The sequence below is a fragment of the Ciona intestinalis genome, unplaced genomic scaffold (genome assembly GCF_000224145.3).
Source record: "Ciona intestinalis unplaced genomic scaffold, KH HT000214.1, whole genome shotgun sequence".
NCBI lineage: Eukaryota > Metazoa > Chordata > Ascidiacea > Phlebobranchia > Cionidae > Ciona > Ciona intestinalis.
Genome location: NW_004190535.1, coordinates 1 through 15,470, shown reverse-complemented (window position 1 = coordinate 15,470; position 15,470 = coordinate 1). Strand labels below are relative to the sequence as shown.

The 15,470-nt window shown below is 34.7% G+C and overlaps 2 protein-coding genes and 1 long non-coding RNA gene across 3 annotated transcripts; 2 read left to right on the top strand and 1 right to left on the bottom strand.

The window, feature by feature from the left end:
- The first annotated feature begins 2,627 nt into the window (after positions 1–2,627).
- On the top strand, positions 2,628–6,821 carry LOC113475313. Its single transcript, XR_003397058.1, has 3 exons — positions 2,628–3,981; positions 5,794–5,981; positions 6,075–6,821. It is a non-coding gene; the product is annotated as an uncharacterized LOC113475313 (long non-coding RNA).
- Positions 6,822–12,226: 5,405 nt separating this feature from the next.
- Positions 12,227–14,773, top strand: LOC100178560 (pulmonary surfactant-associated protein D-like). Its single transcript, XM_002119480.4, has 4 exons — positions 12,227–12,554; positions 12,613–12,648; positions 12,708–12,855; positions 14,209–14,773. The coding sequence occupies exons 1-4, from the start codon at positions 12,275–12,277 to the stop codon at positions 14,462–14,464; spliced, it is 720 nt and encodes a 239-aa protein (XP_002119516.1). The 5' UTR covers positions 12,227–12,274; the 3' UTR covers positions 14,465–14,773.
- Positions 14,774–14,828: 55 nt separating this feature from the next.
- LOC113475312 (protein ALP1-like) lies at positions 14,829–15,463 on the bottom strand. Its single transcript, XM_026839374.1, has 3 exons — positions 15,349–15,463; positions 15,168–15,292; positions 14,829–15,118 (listed from the first exon to the last, which is right to left on the bottom strand). Exons 1-3 carry the CDS (start codon positions 15,412–15,414, stop codon positions 15,010–15,012), a joined length of 300 nt encoding a protein of 99 aa, XP_026695175.1. The 5' UTR covers positions 15,415–15,463; the 3' UTR covers positions 14,829–15,009.
- Positions 15,464–15,470: the final 7 nt, after the last annotated feature.

Here is a 15,470-nt window from a genome sequence, read left to right as displayed (position 1 = left end):
CATGTGGCGAATTGTGTCCCTGGGCAAGACACTTAACGGCAATTGCTCCAACCCAGTGGTAACTAATGGTTTGTCCAATTTATCAGCCATACATAAAAAAAGTGTAAAAATTCACAAAATAAATCACCCACAAAGTAACATACATGGTAACTCGTAAGCTGGCACGAGGTATATGAACACCCGTGTTATAACGATTGTCGTTTTCCGGCCACGCGAGGATAAAGTAAGTTACATCATTCATTCACACTGACAACATATTCAAGTATTTTTATCGATACCTATGAACAACCAACAATCTATCTTTGCAAAAGTTATGCACAGAAGAAGACCTTAAAGAAGCTGTGTTGTTGGTCTACTGTTGTTACTAAGTATTCGACCTGGCTGGTTATCCCCCCAAAAAAACACTAAGAAAACACTAAAACTGATTGGTTTCCTCGCCGCTGATACAAAAGTACAAACAAACAGTGTACAAAACGTTATCAATCTTTTCTGCTAATTGCATTAATTGGTCATATAGTTGTATTTTATGTTTAATTATTTCCAAGGTGATCCTAGAGTACTAATTACTCGAATCCCTTGTATATATATTTCATTTCTACGAACGCATAAGTTATACATATAAATCAACATACAAGTTAGTCGCATGAATAGAATAATGCGGAAAATTTTATTTACAACAATGCGTTTTTTTATACAACGTTATTCCTCAAAAAAGTTAAAGCTGTTTTATTACGACTATTAATATACATAAAAAAAAACAATCTTATACCAAACAAACTTATTTTGATCAATAATTTTTTATGTTAGTGGCACCAGTAGAAGGAATCGAAAATGGCCGCTATAATTTCTGTATTCTAGGATTACCTAGGTGATTTAAAGGATACTTGATGGTCACACAAAATTGTAAACTAGTTATAGAGGAAACAGAAACATTTTTACATAATGATATATATTAAGTTTAACTCCACAAATATATCCGTAAAAGTTCACCACATTTCGACTAAAGTTTTTGGCTTTTTAAATAAACGATTGATGAAAACTTGGAAATATCAAATTCGTTTGGATTCTTTTCGCCGCCAGTAAGTACACCAATCACTGCCCCAACAGCAGCAGCCACCAATAACAGCAGCACCAGTAGTAACAGCAATAGCCGTCACGGAAGCAAACAATAGTCCGACTACCGCAAGAGAGCCTCCTACCACAGATCCAGTCACTCCCCTCACTACTGTTTTTCCTGTCGTAACTCCTGGGTTGTCTACTTTTGATCTATATTCATCTAATTTCTTCTTACAAGTGTTGATTGCTTCTTTGCACGTAGCTTTTATGGAAATGAGTGTTTCCAATTGTGATTTTACCGCAGAAAAGATTTGTTTGTGTAGTTTATCCAAAGTTCCTTCCCGTACATTTGGGGCAACCTACAAGGGTTTACTAGTTTAAAGATAATGATTTTGTATTTATTCATTACAACAACATAAATGAAGGAAAATTACACTTAGTTAATTTAAAGACATACACCTGAAACAATTGCATCGCCTAATTAGCGAGTAATTAAAGATTACTTTTCTGTTGGTTTAAAAGCGCTATTTCTGAAATGTACCTTTAACATTAATTAACCGATTGCATTCGATACATTTACTCTAACTAAGCTTAGTCTTATAAACCATAGTGTATAAAACCGTCCAATTAATGAGTAATTAATGATTAGAGTCAAGTAAACTGCCATACATCGGGAACCCGTTAGTAAAACAGTAATCGATTACTTTTGTTTTGTTTACGTTGGAGTGCAAATATAAATAAAGAGTGTATTTAGTAATAGTCTTCTATATCTCTTATTAAGAAATTCAATTCAGAATAATTGTTACATAGGGCGAGGATCGACCCCGGACATTGGCAGGCGCCCAACCAATTGAGCTATAAGTTCCAGCCATACGATCAGTCGAAACAGAGGCTATACTATCTGGGAATTTGGGACATTGAGTGGGTGCGTGTTAGTGAGATAAGGAATCCACAGAACGATTGACGCCTGAATCAAACTATTACCATTTAAGTGGGGACGCATCAAAAGCAGTACTCTTATACCTTATTATCATTTATCGTAATTGAAACATTATTTTTAATTAAACATAATATTGTAGCGGTTGCAGAATGTTGTATTGCGAGCGGTAATTATGTATTGCGAGCGGTATTTATACGGAAGATAAAAGCGTGAGAAAAAGGCACTAGCGTACGCGTCGGCGCACACACACGTGGCGGGCCGCCACAATATGATTAATATTAACTTCTAACAGTACCTAATTACTGGTGATTACGGTTTGTCCAAATCAACGAAAACAAACGTTTTTAAGCGACGACATGGCTAACTAGTGTATGTTTACAAGTTAACACAGGGTACAGAAGATGTACAAAACGTATTTACACGTGTTCTTTACCAATCACTCAATCCTCATTATAGGCATTCTATCTACTGCTCCACAGTCACCAATGGCGACTAAAAACCGCTTTGTTGGTTACTTCTGGCTTGTTTTTGATCGAGTTTATAGTCGACCGTTGTAGTAAACGGGTGATTTAATATTATGCAAACTAGTTTAATACATGTTCACTCATTAGGTATTTGATATCTTGTTAACACAAGGGCGAAACTGACGGATAGTTCGGCACGAACACCTGACGTAATGCAGTGTTGCGGAGTATTATGTAGTGTTCCCACAACTCGCATTGCGTTTTTTTATATTTAGTTAAAATTATCTACTTTATATCCCAAAACAGCCAATCGTTAATGTGATAAAATAAGAAATTCAAAATACATTTTCGCTGACAGTGCATTTATGTAGTTTTAAACTAAAACCTTTAATAACTGTTTCGAAATATAGTGCCTGTTGCGGCTGTCAAACGATTATAAGGTAGTATAAAAACTTCAATTACAACCATAAAAACGACATCTAGAGACGACTCGAGTTCCTCAAATACTGCGCAAACACAGCAGCTGTTTACCCACTTTTAAAGACGTAGGGGTGATCTTTAATAAGGAACAAAATTCCATGTAAACATACTACATGGAATGCTTTTGTTGTACAATTTCGAACACAACTGTATCACATACTTCACATACAAAAATCCGTAAAGTTACAAGAAGAAGGCCAGGTGCCAGTGTTGGTGTTACTGTCAAAGCTGCAAGTGAAGCTTTTACACTTGGCTCACCATATAAAGAACCATGTTGTCAACAAGCTTACTAATCAACTGAGCATACTCTTGCGATGGTTTAGAAACCTTGGACAATGGGAAACCATATAATGTTTCATATAATATCCAACCCGCCCAATTAGACTACATCTGGGCAAAGTCAAACTGGTCCAATTAAGCGGGGTTGACTATATATTTATCTAAAAAATATATTTGTTTAACTTATTATAATTACCTCTTCCATTATTTCCACATAATCCTTTCGACATTCATTAACTAAATTTGATAAATCCTAAACGGGCTTTTCCTTTAAATGAATGGCATGTATGTTGTGATATTTGTCTGAATAAGATAAGGTAAATGAAATAATATGTTAAACTTCTGCCATAAATACAGTAGGGTGGGGCAAGATGGCCCACGTACCTATTTTAAACTATCATTTTATCGTTCTTTATTTGATGATAATGTTACAATACTGCTCGATATCAACCTCATAAGTTGAATACCTATGATCGAGTTACAAGTTGCGGCATAATATTAATATAAAACTTTCAACCACGTGTACCATCTTGCCCCACTTTGTAGTTTACAAGTATTTACTTAACTCCAATGCAAGTCATGCAACCATATAAGAAGCGTTAACCACAATCAGCTCCACACAACAGTTTACTAGTATGCGGCAGTGGCGTTAACCGTAAGGTTGTCATAGCTTTTAGGATAACATGGAATATATCAAGTTGCCCAACGACCGACCAGACGACAAATAATTTAGATACCAAGATAGCCTAGCTCTAATGAAAGGTAATGTACCTATAGAAAATGATAAGGAAAGAATATTTACAGAATTATATAACCGCACTAAAAAAAACGTTGTTAACTGTTAAAAACCTAATCAGGAACTATAGGATATTATGTGCTAACGTTATCTATCTTACCTAATAGTATAGTAGGATGGGGGAAGATCGAACACTTTTTCGGTCGAGACTTTTTAATAATTTTCCTTTTACGGACCCCCATTTATTGATAATCTAAAAAAATTATGTTACAGAATTATGCAACAGTAAAATCACGACTTTATAAAGCGCGCGTCAAAACCGGTTACTGCTGGGCAATATATTAAATTTTTAAAGGTAAAAAAATGCGAAATAGTAAGGTGTCAGTTTTTAATGCTCGCTAAATCACAGTAAAGCGGATGAAATGTTGTAGATGGCGAGTGTGAACGATCAAACTAGTTTCATAGATTCATAAAAAAAAACTTGAATATTTCGCACAGTTTGATTTAGTCTCATTAAACTAGCTTTAGTTTTATGAAAAAAACTAAGATATAAACATGAGGAAAATAGGCAGGGGTCACTATGATTTTAATTTGGGATAAAAACAAAAAAATGTCGTTTTAAAGTTATTTATATAAAGTTTACATGGCAAAGAAACTAGAACAGCCGGTTAATCTTGGTAGGTTAACTACAACTTGCAGAATACTGTTAATATAAAAATATTTTAATTTGGTGTTCCATCTTCCCCCACATTGTAGTTGTGTAGGCTTTTATTGCCAAACTTTGAAATGTTTGCTTTTAATTCAATAATTTATACCTTATGGGTGATTCAAACATAATACAGTGATATAATAACAGGATAATATATGAAAAATATATTCGAAATGTGGTCATTTGCACTCGGAGATAATTTAAGAGAAGTGGCTTCTGCTAAAAATCGTGTAGCAATACCCAATTTGTAGCAAAAATAGTTGTTTTCAATTTTCTGTTATAACAAGTACATATGCGTTTGTAGGATACAAATATCAATTGAAGTTCGAACTATACCCCATTATCATTCAAACAATACCAATTTTCATTCAATAATATAATGTATGTAACCTATGTTAATAACTATAGCAATAGGGCAAGGAAAAGAATGTTTAAACTAGATTTTCCAAGCGTGCAGTATTATTTCGTGTTATTTACGTGTATTCCTATTAATAAATTCACTTATTAATCAAAACTAACACTGATTTTAAACTGTCACGTCTTACCCTGTGTGTTTTCGAATTTCTAAAATTACAACTATTGTGGGGCTTGCTAAATAACTCCTCTTTTGTGTTTTTTATATATTTTTAAATTGTTGTCATTTAAAAAGAAATGATAGTACCAATTCGTGGTATCACCCAACAACCGTCAAGTATTTTGAATTTGGAAATATTGGGTGATAAGTGCTTAAGTGACCCTTCTTTCCCCACTGTAGCCTACTATATATATACATATATATATGTAGTCATTAATATATCAATTTATAGTACTATAGTAGCATATAAATATCAAATATATTTTTTAACTGTATTGTGTGCCATATAATAGGGTGGGGAAGATGGGACGCCTTTTCTTTTTTTCTCATTTTATTTGCTAGTAAACAAAGAACATTCAAAGAGATATAAAACCGTATCCTCCCGACCCCCATAAACCGTTGTTAATTGTTTAAAACACGATCAGGATATTATGATATTATCTGCTCAATGTATCCTATCTCCTCTCGCCCTACTATATATAAGAGTGCTTCGGGTGTCAAATTTACTTTAGGATACTGCTTGGTCGTTTTTGAACAGGTGCTTTTTTATTCTAGGATTGAATGCAAGTTTTTCATCTTCTTTTTCGAGTTGGACAGTATTTTATTCTGACATTACGCAGTACGATGATTTTGCAACTTTTTTCTCTTCACTATATTTACTACCAAAGAAAAATCGGTGAGTGCATATACGCTCAATGGTGGTGATTGTAGACATGACTATATGATAAAACGAAACACAGTAGGTGAGTCTTTAGATTTTGATGCCCTCATATATGTGGTGAATTGTTGCGAATCTGTGTTGTGGGTGATCAGATGTGACGACGATTGCACCCCAGACAACAACCGACTCCGAAGAGACTTCACCCAGGATGACCCCCACGACACCGATGACGACATAAGAAGAAGCCTCAATAGCGGAGATGTACGTCACTTCCACATGGATGGTCATTGAAGCTCTAGAGACGGCTCTGGACTTGGCTAGTATCTCGCCTAGGCTGCTATGTTCGTCTACGCGGCGAAGTTAGGCACCGAGAAGCTTAAGTGCGTCCCAAACAGTTCCACGGTTGCTAGGTACCGATGAGCCAACAGCGTTCGAAGCTACAGAGACTAGCAATGTCGTAACAACCAGCTCGTTTCGTGGCCCACGAACCATGAGGAATTCATATATTCCGTCCACAGAAACAGTTTGAAGTAAATATTATTGTTGAAAAATATGTACACTACATTGGTTGTTGTATGGTGTTATAGACCATTAGCATGCATTTTCGTGATTTTCTTAACAAACAAATTACATTGAGTTTCTATTAACTAAAGTATACGTGTATATATTAGCATACTACAATTCAATTTATGGTTTTCTTGATTAAACAGAGCAAGCGTCCTACCGACAACAACTTTACATACAAATCAAATACTTTAGTTAAAATAACTCAAATGTGCTTTTTGTGTTAAGTTCTTGTATGGCCGTAGAACGTTTATTCTGTTTAATCAGAATAAACATAAATTTAACCTTAACCAATTCATAGCTGTTTCTGCCCTGATATGCAAAAACTGTTGTGAATGCAGACTTTTCAAAGTGGCTGAAAATGCTGCTCTAATGATTGAGCACGTATTATAATTGGCATAATTTTTATTTACTCTTTTACGTCCACAGTCGACTAATTTCGATAAAATAAAACGAGAAGCAACAAAAAAACACGGCTTTTGGTCGCCATTTTTAGCAATAGGTAGAATGCATTCATAGATTAGGTTAAACTGATTTGTTTATAGCAAATCGTGAAATTTTGTTCAACTTCGGTGTCGTGGTATAATCGTTCCGACTGATATATTCGTACCGGGCGCTATTGCGCATGCGCCAAGACGCTACTGCGCTTGCGCAGTAGGTCGAAACAAATACAGTACGAGGTCTATTAAATACGGACCGACCGGAAAATGTACCAGCCAAATTGTGCTAACTAAGTAACATTAGGTTAATCAAACATAATACGGTGGTAAAACAACTTTTTTGAATTTATTTTCTTTCAATAAGAGATATGAGAGACTATTACTATATACACTTTTGTTTATATTTGCAATGCAACGTAAACAAATATTTGTGTAACGGTATAATGCGATATCGGGGAAAAATGAGCTTCCTTTGTAGGGGTCGGTTGAACTTGGTAGTTTGATTTGTAGCAACAATTCGGTACTCGTCTTGGTTCCACTTCCTCTATGTCTATACGCGGCACCAGGAAACCAACCTCCATTATAACCAGGTTTTTTGTTGTTCTGTGTCAGTGGCGTATTATACACCCCGCGAACCCAGTAGCCACGGGGGGCTAGAAGGATTAGGGGCCGACTATAATAGCCGGTAGAAAACAGGTGTTTGCATTTGTATGCACAAATATGTTAAAATAATAAATTGTTCTCGAGTACATGATAAAATCCCTGAGTGCTGACGTCAGAATGTCAAATGTGATGTAAAAATAATGAGATTATCACAATATCAACTGTTCGATTATTACGTCATAAGCCACCAGACCACATACGACGCAATAAATTTAATACAGCAATAAATTTAAAAAATGGTGACAGAATATCTTTTCGTTCACTTTTAATTTTCGACATAAATGCACGAATTTGTTCATATAATAAATATTCAACGGGTATCAGTGAGACCTATGTAAAAGTAACAAACTATTGTAGTTATATCGGTATTTTACTATATTATTTATTATTGTACTATTTAAACATTATTATCATTATTATTGAGCTTTGCGTTTAAACCTAATCTTACTTTAAATTTAAATTATTTATACAGAACACTCGCGACATAAGTTTACTAAAAAATGTGACGTCACGAAAAATATGTGTGACGTCATGAAAAAAACCTGCGACGTTACGAAGTGGTGATGAAGCAACAAAAGAACCCACTTTGTAAGTTCATTGTTTCGTCACTTAATTCATAACAAAGAAGTTTAAAATGTTCCCTATTTTTAGAACATTGTTATGGTAAAGCAAAATATTATTTTCGGAACGAAATGTATTAACAAAAAATATTGTTATCGGAACGAAAATGATTGTTTTGAAAATAAAATTTATCGTTATCGTAACAAAGGAAAAAATTGTCAAGATTTTATAAAAATATTGTAATGAAAGAAATGCTTGTTATACTAGCAACAAAATATTTTGTTATCGGAACGAACTATATTGTTTTCGAATCAAAAATTAGGTTATCGTTAACCAAAAATATTGTTTTTAAAACAAAATTTAATGATCCTAAAACAAAACGTATTATTCACATTAGTTAGAAAAAAAAAACGATATTTATTTTCCAAATATTGCTTCAAAAATAAGACATTTTCGGATAAAATTATAGAGATTTTATACAGAATTTGTAATCAAGGAAATATCTATTACATTAGGAACAAAGTATTTTGATTTCGGAACAAAATATATTGTTTTCGGAATAAAAATTACTGCTTTTTCAGAACAAAAGTATTGTTTTGGTAACAAAAACGTATTGTTATCGGGACGAAAATTATGATTATCGTAACGAAATATATTGTTTAAGGTACAAAAATAATGATCCCAAAACGAAACTTATTGTTTACTATTTCCTAGAATAAACGCGACTTTTAGACATTATAAATTGCATTAGAAAATAGGTGTTACAGAGAAAATTATCGAGGTTCTATAAAAATGTTGTTATCAAAGAAATGCTTGTTATACTAGGAACAAAATAATTTGATTTCGGTCTAAAATATTTTGTTTTCGAAACGAAAATATCGTTTTTGAACCAATTTTTTTTTAGAACGTCAAAAGTTATCGCACGATATACTTAATAAAAATTAAAATATATAATTCAAACGTATATTGAAAGCATCTCTGATTAAAATTGAAATAATGTTTGCTCTCTGTGTTCATCTACTATTCTACTGGGTATACAACGAAGATTACGAAAACGAAACGAAAGCGAAAATTTCGGAACAAAATGTTGTTTTCGAAAAAAATTTCGCTATTTTGGAACGAAAACTCGTTTTTCCGAACGATATTGGAAACGTTTTGAATTTTTAAAGTCAAAAATGCATTAGTGACTTTTCCAATCATGTAGAAGGGTGGGGAAAATGGGACACCTTTTCAATCTATTTTCTTATTCCATTTGGTAGTAAACACATAACATTCAAAGAATTTTAAAACCGTTTCCACACGACTCCCACAGACCGTTGTTAATTTTTTAAAACACGATCAGGATATTTCGATATTATGTGCTTAAGATGTCCCATCTTCCCCCATATTACTATACTCAAACTTTAGATTTCTTACGCACATCATCGTATCCCCTTAACCTCAGTTCCATAATAACAATACTTAAGTTGCTCGTTTGTTAGCAGTATAAATAGTCCCATTAAAGCCCAAAGCACTACAAGTTTTCAACAAATGGACTTACTGTAGCCTACTTTGGCCTAAATCCTATAGCTCCCCTAGCGTGCCTCGTCGTAGAATCTCACTCATATAAAAATAATATGTAAAGTCGCAATCCCATATGTCATACATCGATATTATAAACGTGTTTTACTTTGCTTGTCTTTAGAGAAAAAAATCGCGTCTTTACATTTTCCCAATGCAGTAACAGAGTTAGTGATTTCAACCTTATGCCACCATATGTGGGTACAACAGCCACACTTATTAACTGTCACTCTTCCCCGTATCTTTTATCCATAGCGTGTTTTAACAACTGTCGTTTAGCTGACACCCTTCTCTTCGTTCTTAATAATACGATCTTCGCTATAGTTTTGAAGAAATAAATAAAAACATGTGTTAAGTGTTCATCTTCGCCTTCATCAATATCTAATTACAGTATTCAAAATTACAAATTATTTTTTTCAGGCCGACGTAAGAAGAGCCCAGAATTTTTACTCCTTAGCAAGAAGATTGCCTGGTGGAAGCGAGCTGAGCGTTCCTGGCTCGGTAAACTGGACAACTGTACTCGCTCCACAACCACTTCCCACAGCAGAAATAAAAAAAGAGTAGAACGCGCAACTTTCCAAAACCGTGATATATTCTTTTTTCTATTCACGTGACAGCCAACTCCGTCCCCATTTCGCTTGGTCTCCATTGTAAAAGATAGGCGCATAGTAGTTTTAAGAGGTTCTAGGTGTTTATATTAAAAACTACACCAACTATTCAAGTTTATTAGGCTAGTTTAGTTATTTGGTAGGTTAACGCTTACAGTTTACCACTTTTTAGAAAATTTAATTATTTAATAATTTTAATTAAAAACCTTCAAGCAAACGGTTTGTTAGAAATATTTGTATATTAGAAAATAGTTGTTTTACCCCATAACTTTAAATCAAGTCAAAAATGAAGAAAGACTACATAAAACGCTCGCGAATCCATTGACTACAATAGTCAACGGGAACGACCCGCAAAAGAGAGACAGTGTATCACCTCTCTCGTTTGCTGACATTAGAGATGCGCGTTCTACTCTTTTTTTAGTTCTGTGCCACTTCCGCGCAATCTAGTTGAAACCGGTTTAATCCTGATAATCGCACCAAGTTCCTACCATGGCAATGCCCGTGGGGAACAAATACCTTTATTGCCCTGGATATTCAATGTATTGCCCTGGATATTCCAACATGTTTTAGCTTGTACATATACGAGATTAATTGTTTATTTTCGATATGACGATTTTCAATTACCAGCGCGTACATTTTGTATTATGTTTCCACGCACATTTCAGCATTCCAATTGGAAAGTGTTGCTGTTACAGTGTACTCCATGCAGTTTCTTTTGCCGTGTTTTTCCCTTCGTTATAACTGTAATCAAACAGCATTTGAAATAAGGTTTGTTATATATTCGAGTCTGCGAAATATCGCATACTAGTTAAAAGTCTTATCTATCAGAATCTAAAACATCAACTGTTGACACCAAAGTTAGTATAGACGTTGGTTGACACTCACGGCATGCGTTGCTAATGTAGACACGAAAGCAAATTATAGGTAAACAATCTAATATCACCGGGTACAATTTATCAACATTCTTGCAAATTTCTTTGTAGAATCGAACCTTTTACTATTTCGTGTATTTTGTGCCTTTCGTATATACTTGGTTGTTTTGAATCTACTTGCTTTCGGTACCTTGTGTTGTAAATTAACATTTTTCATTAAACTCGCCATCTGCTCCAGTTTAGTTTGCAGTAGAAACTCGATTTGTAGGTTGATTTTGGCACATTCTTTTCTCTGCACGTCATGCTCATACAGTGTTGACGACAGGTATTCGTTGAGTCTATCAAAACCAGCCCTGGCTAAGAATTCCGTTAGGAAAATTAGGTCCCAAATCCCGACATGTATATCGGTTGTACTTTTGCGGCAGTTTCACCAGCATTGATAATTGATGAGCTCATGTAGTGTTGACGACAAGAATATTCGTGAAGTTTTTCTATTAAAATCACTTTTGGCTAAGAATTTTCCAAGAAAATTAAGTGCCAGAACCGGACATGTATATTGGTTGTTATGTACACTTACGGTAGTTTCATCAGCATTTCTAATTTCTTGAGCTCTTACAGTGTTGACGACAGGTATATTCGTGAAGTTTTTTCTATCAAAATCACCTCTGGCTAAGAAATTTTCAAGTAAATTAAGCGCCAGAACCGGACATGTATATTGGTTGTTATGTACACTTACGGTAGTTTCATCAGCATTTCTAATTTCTTGAGCTCTTACAGTGTTGACGACAGGTATATTCGTGAAGTTTTTTTCTAACAAAATCACCTCTGGCTAAGAAATTTTTAGCTAAATTAAGCGCCAGATCCGGACATGTACATTGGTTGTACACTTGCGGCAGTTTTATCAACATTTATAAGTTGGTGTGCTGTTATGTATAGATCAGTTGGCGAAACAAAGTAATTCAGTTTACTGGTTATGTGCTTTAAAAGAGTATTTTTTTGTTTCCGAGCTTGTTGAATCTTGGCAAGGTGATTTAATATAATTGCAAGAGTCCTAAAACAAGGAAGACTTTTAATAATTCTAGTTTTGTCATACAGAAGAAGTTTTAAATGTTGTTTAAGTTGGTATTCGCACTGTTGCTTGTGTTTTGTGCTGAGGCGCAAGATACTCAACAGATTTTGTTAACTTTGAGCTCGGTTGGAAATTCTGAGAAGGGAGCGCAAGGTCCACCTGGTCCTCAAGGTAGAAGAGGACCGCCTGGATTGAAAGGCTTAACTGGACCTATCGGCGGACTCGGTCCAAAGGGACAAAAAGGAGAATGTACTTCGAACAGTGCATACGTTGATAATGCTATACAGGAGATGGAAAACCGGTTTGGCAGGTTAAAAAGTAGGTTTCGATTAAATTTCGTGTGCACGACGCTTAATGTAATTTCGACTCTTTTCAGATCAGATGAAAACCCTTTTTCAAACTGGTGTTAAACGTAAGTTTACGTGTTGGTTTATATATTTATTGTTTCCTTACTAAAGGCATGTTTTACAGAGATAAATGGAACAGCTTGGTTTTCTGCTGGAAATGGTTATTTATATCGAACTTTGCCAGCATCAAACTATCAAGCTGCTAATCGTTCGTGTGCAGCAATCGGTGCAACGTTGGCTGTTTTTGCGCCAAGAAATATGAACATTACGAGGTGTTCTAACATTTTCCTAAAGGAATATTTGCTTTGGATATAAATATAGTAGAGTGGGGAAAGATGGGACACTTTGTCAAGCGAGACATTTTTTTAACTTTTCATTTACAGAGCCCCATCTAATAATATTCAGTAGAAAATATTACAGAACTTTCCACAGTATTATCTCGAATTTATAAAGCGCGCGTCAAAGCCGATTACTGTTGTTAAGTAATAAAAAATATATAAAGTGTGGTAAGATAGTAGACTTATCCGCGCCGTGGCTCAGTAGTTTAGTTGCTGCATCGAAACCGAAGTGTCCTCGGTTTGATGCTCGACGGCGATACACTAATCGGCGTATATGTGTCCATAATTTATGAGTGTGGCTTGTGCGAAAAACAGTGTAGCAATACCCAATTTGTAGCAAAAATGTAAACTTATTAATAGTTTTATCAATTTTCTACAAAAAATACACAGAAATAAAAAATAGTAGAACGCGCAACTGACCGAAACCGTGATATATTCCTTTTTCTGTTCACGTGACAGCCAACTCCGTCCCCATTTCGCTTTGTCTCCATTGTAAAAGATAGGCGCATAGTAGTTTTAGGAGGTTTTAGCTGTTTAATTTAAAAACTACACCGACTGTTCACGTTTATTGGGCCAGTTTAGTTTTTGGTAGGTTAACGCTTACACTTTAGCGCTTGTTTAGAAAAAGTGTATCATGCTCTCTCCTTTCCCGACATTAGAGATGCGCGTTCTATTCTTTTTTATTTCTGTGAAAAAATATTGTAGGATACAATATTTATCCACTGATGTTCGAACAATACCCATTAACGTTTAAACAGTACCTAATGTTCATAAAAGAATATACGCATTATGCTGTATAGGTAACTTGTTAAAAACTATAGCAGTAGGGCAAGAAATAAAATGTTTAAACATGATTTTGATGCCTTTATTCTTATTTCGTGTTACTTACGTGTATTTCTAATAAAAACGTCGTTTATTATTTAAATTTCACATGTATTTTAAACTGCCCCGTCTTACCCTAAATGTATGTTTTTGAATTAGTAAAATTACACCTGGTGTGCGAATCGCTAAATAACTCCTCGTGCGTTCACATTTTTTATTAAATGTCAGTTAATAAACGTAGGATGGTACTAATTCGAGTTATAACCTCAAAAACGTCATATATACTTTAATTGCTGAAATATTGGGCAATATGTGCTTAAGTGTCCCATCTTACCTCACTCTACCATGCATAGGCTGTCCCATAAGTGTCCCATCTTACCTCGCTCTACTATATACTGCCTACAATAATATTGTTTTTGTAAAACTTACGTTGTTACACATTTAAATACATTTGCAATATTTCAGAATGATTTTACATCACTTCGGCATTACATCACAACGCACCTGGATTGGTATGAATGATATTGAACAGGAGAATACTTGGGTTTGGGAAAACGGAGAGAGAGTTCTTAGCAGCCATGCACACTGGAACCCTGGAGAACCAAACTCACATGAAGGAGAGGAGGATTGTGGGATGATTTTTTCTACAGGAAAATGGAATGATGGCGGTTGCCATTGGCTGTACATACCACTCTGCGAAATGTCCGTGTTTGACGCATAATGTCGTAAGGGGTGCTGAAGTGGGCACACCATTTTAATAAGCCACACATGGAAACCATAAAACAGAATTATTAAAATAATAAAAGTTTGCATTGCTTGTGCCTTTACGGTAGAATTACCCTTCTGCTGTATAATATGAAACTTAGCTTTACACATTTTATAATACGTAGTTATGTTTTTTCCTTCTTTTTACCTATATATATCCCTTTGCGCCGAATAAACTATGCTGGCTATAAGATTGGCCGATAATCTTGCTTTATGGGAACACAATTCTCTATTTTGATTTTGTGAAATAAACCGGTTAAAATGTAACTTGGTCTTGTATTTTTTACAGAGACGAACCTTTTACAATTTCGTGCATTTTGAGCTTTTATACATATAGGAGTCTTTTTCCTGCGATAAATTAGTGCCTATGAAGGGCTTAATTAGCCATGGAAGTAATGGGTATGCTGGATCACCAAGGATTAACAGTGGAACTGGATACCCCTCAATATTAATTGGAGCCTGTTTTATACAAGTGTATTTAAAATAACAGCAAATAAATTACTAAAAACATTCCTTTGGTAGCTTGTTGGAATTTTTAAATAACCCGGAGTTCTTAAAAACTGTAGCGTCGTGGCTGCTTCCTGGCATCTTTACAGATATGTTTCTAAAACTGAAAACCTTGTGCTAAAAGACTTGATACAATATAAATCTAAACATACCAATAAAGATCATCAACAACAGCTTGCAGAACTAAAGAGTCCCAATCCTTTCTGTTTGTATAATCTTTCTTCCTTTGCAATGGGGCAGTTACTGCTATATGACTGCCATCAATACAACCCATTACCTAATAAAAGAATATGTCAAATCGATAACAGTCTATTAGCTAATTTTAATCTATACCCGAGGAAAATGAGATTTTTTCTCAAATCTTGCTGCTATTTTCAACGCTTCTTCTTTGTCCGGCATAAATATATGATTTTTCAGATGTTTACAAAGGGCATCACATAGCCTAACAACAACAA

What these genes read in the sequence shown, in the direction of transcription:
- LOC100178560 (XM_002119480.4), top strand. Translation starts at nt 12,275, where the DNA reads ATGTTGTTTAAGTTGGTATTCGCACTGTTGCTTGTGTTTTGTGCTGAG. An exon ending in CCGGTTTGGCAGGTTAAAAA is followed by an intron (nt 12,555 to 12,612) that starts GTAGGTTTCGAT and finishes GACTCTTTTCAG; the next exon opens with ATCAGATGAAAACCCTTTTT. An exon ending in TTTTCAAACTGGTGTTAAAC is followed by an intron (nt 12,649 to 12,707) that starts GTAAGTTTACGT and finishes CATGTTTTACAG; the next exon opens with AGATAAATGGAACAGCTTGG.
- LOC113475312 (XM_026839374.1), bottom strand. Translation starts at nt 15,414, where the DNA reads ATGCCGGACAAAGAAGAAGCGTTGAAAATAGCAGCAAGATTTGAGAAA. An exon ending in AAAAATCTCATTTTCCTCGG is followed by an intron (nt 15,293 to 15,348) that starts GTATAGATTAAA and finishes TTCTTTTATTAG; the next exon opens with GTAATGGGTTGTATTGATGG. An exon ending in GTTGTTGATGATCTTTATTG is followed by an intron (nt 15,119 to 15,167) that starts GTATGTTTAGAT and finishes CAAGGTTTTCAG; the next exon opens with TTTTAGAAACATATCTGTAA.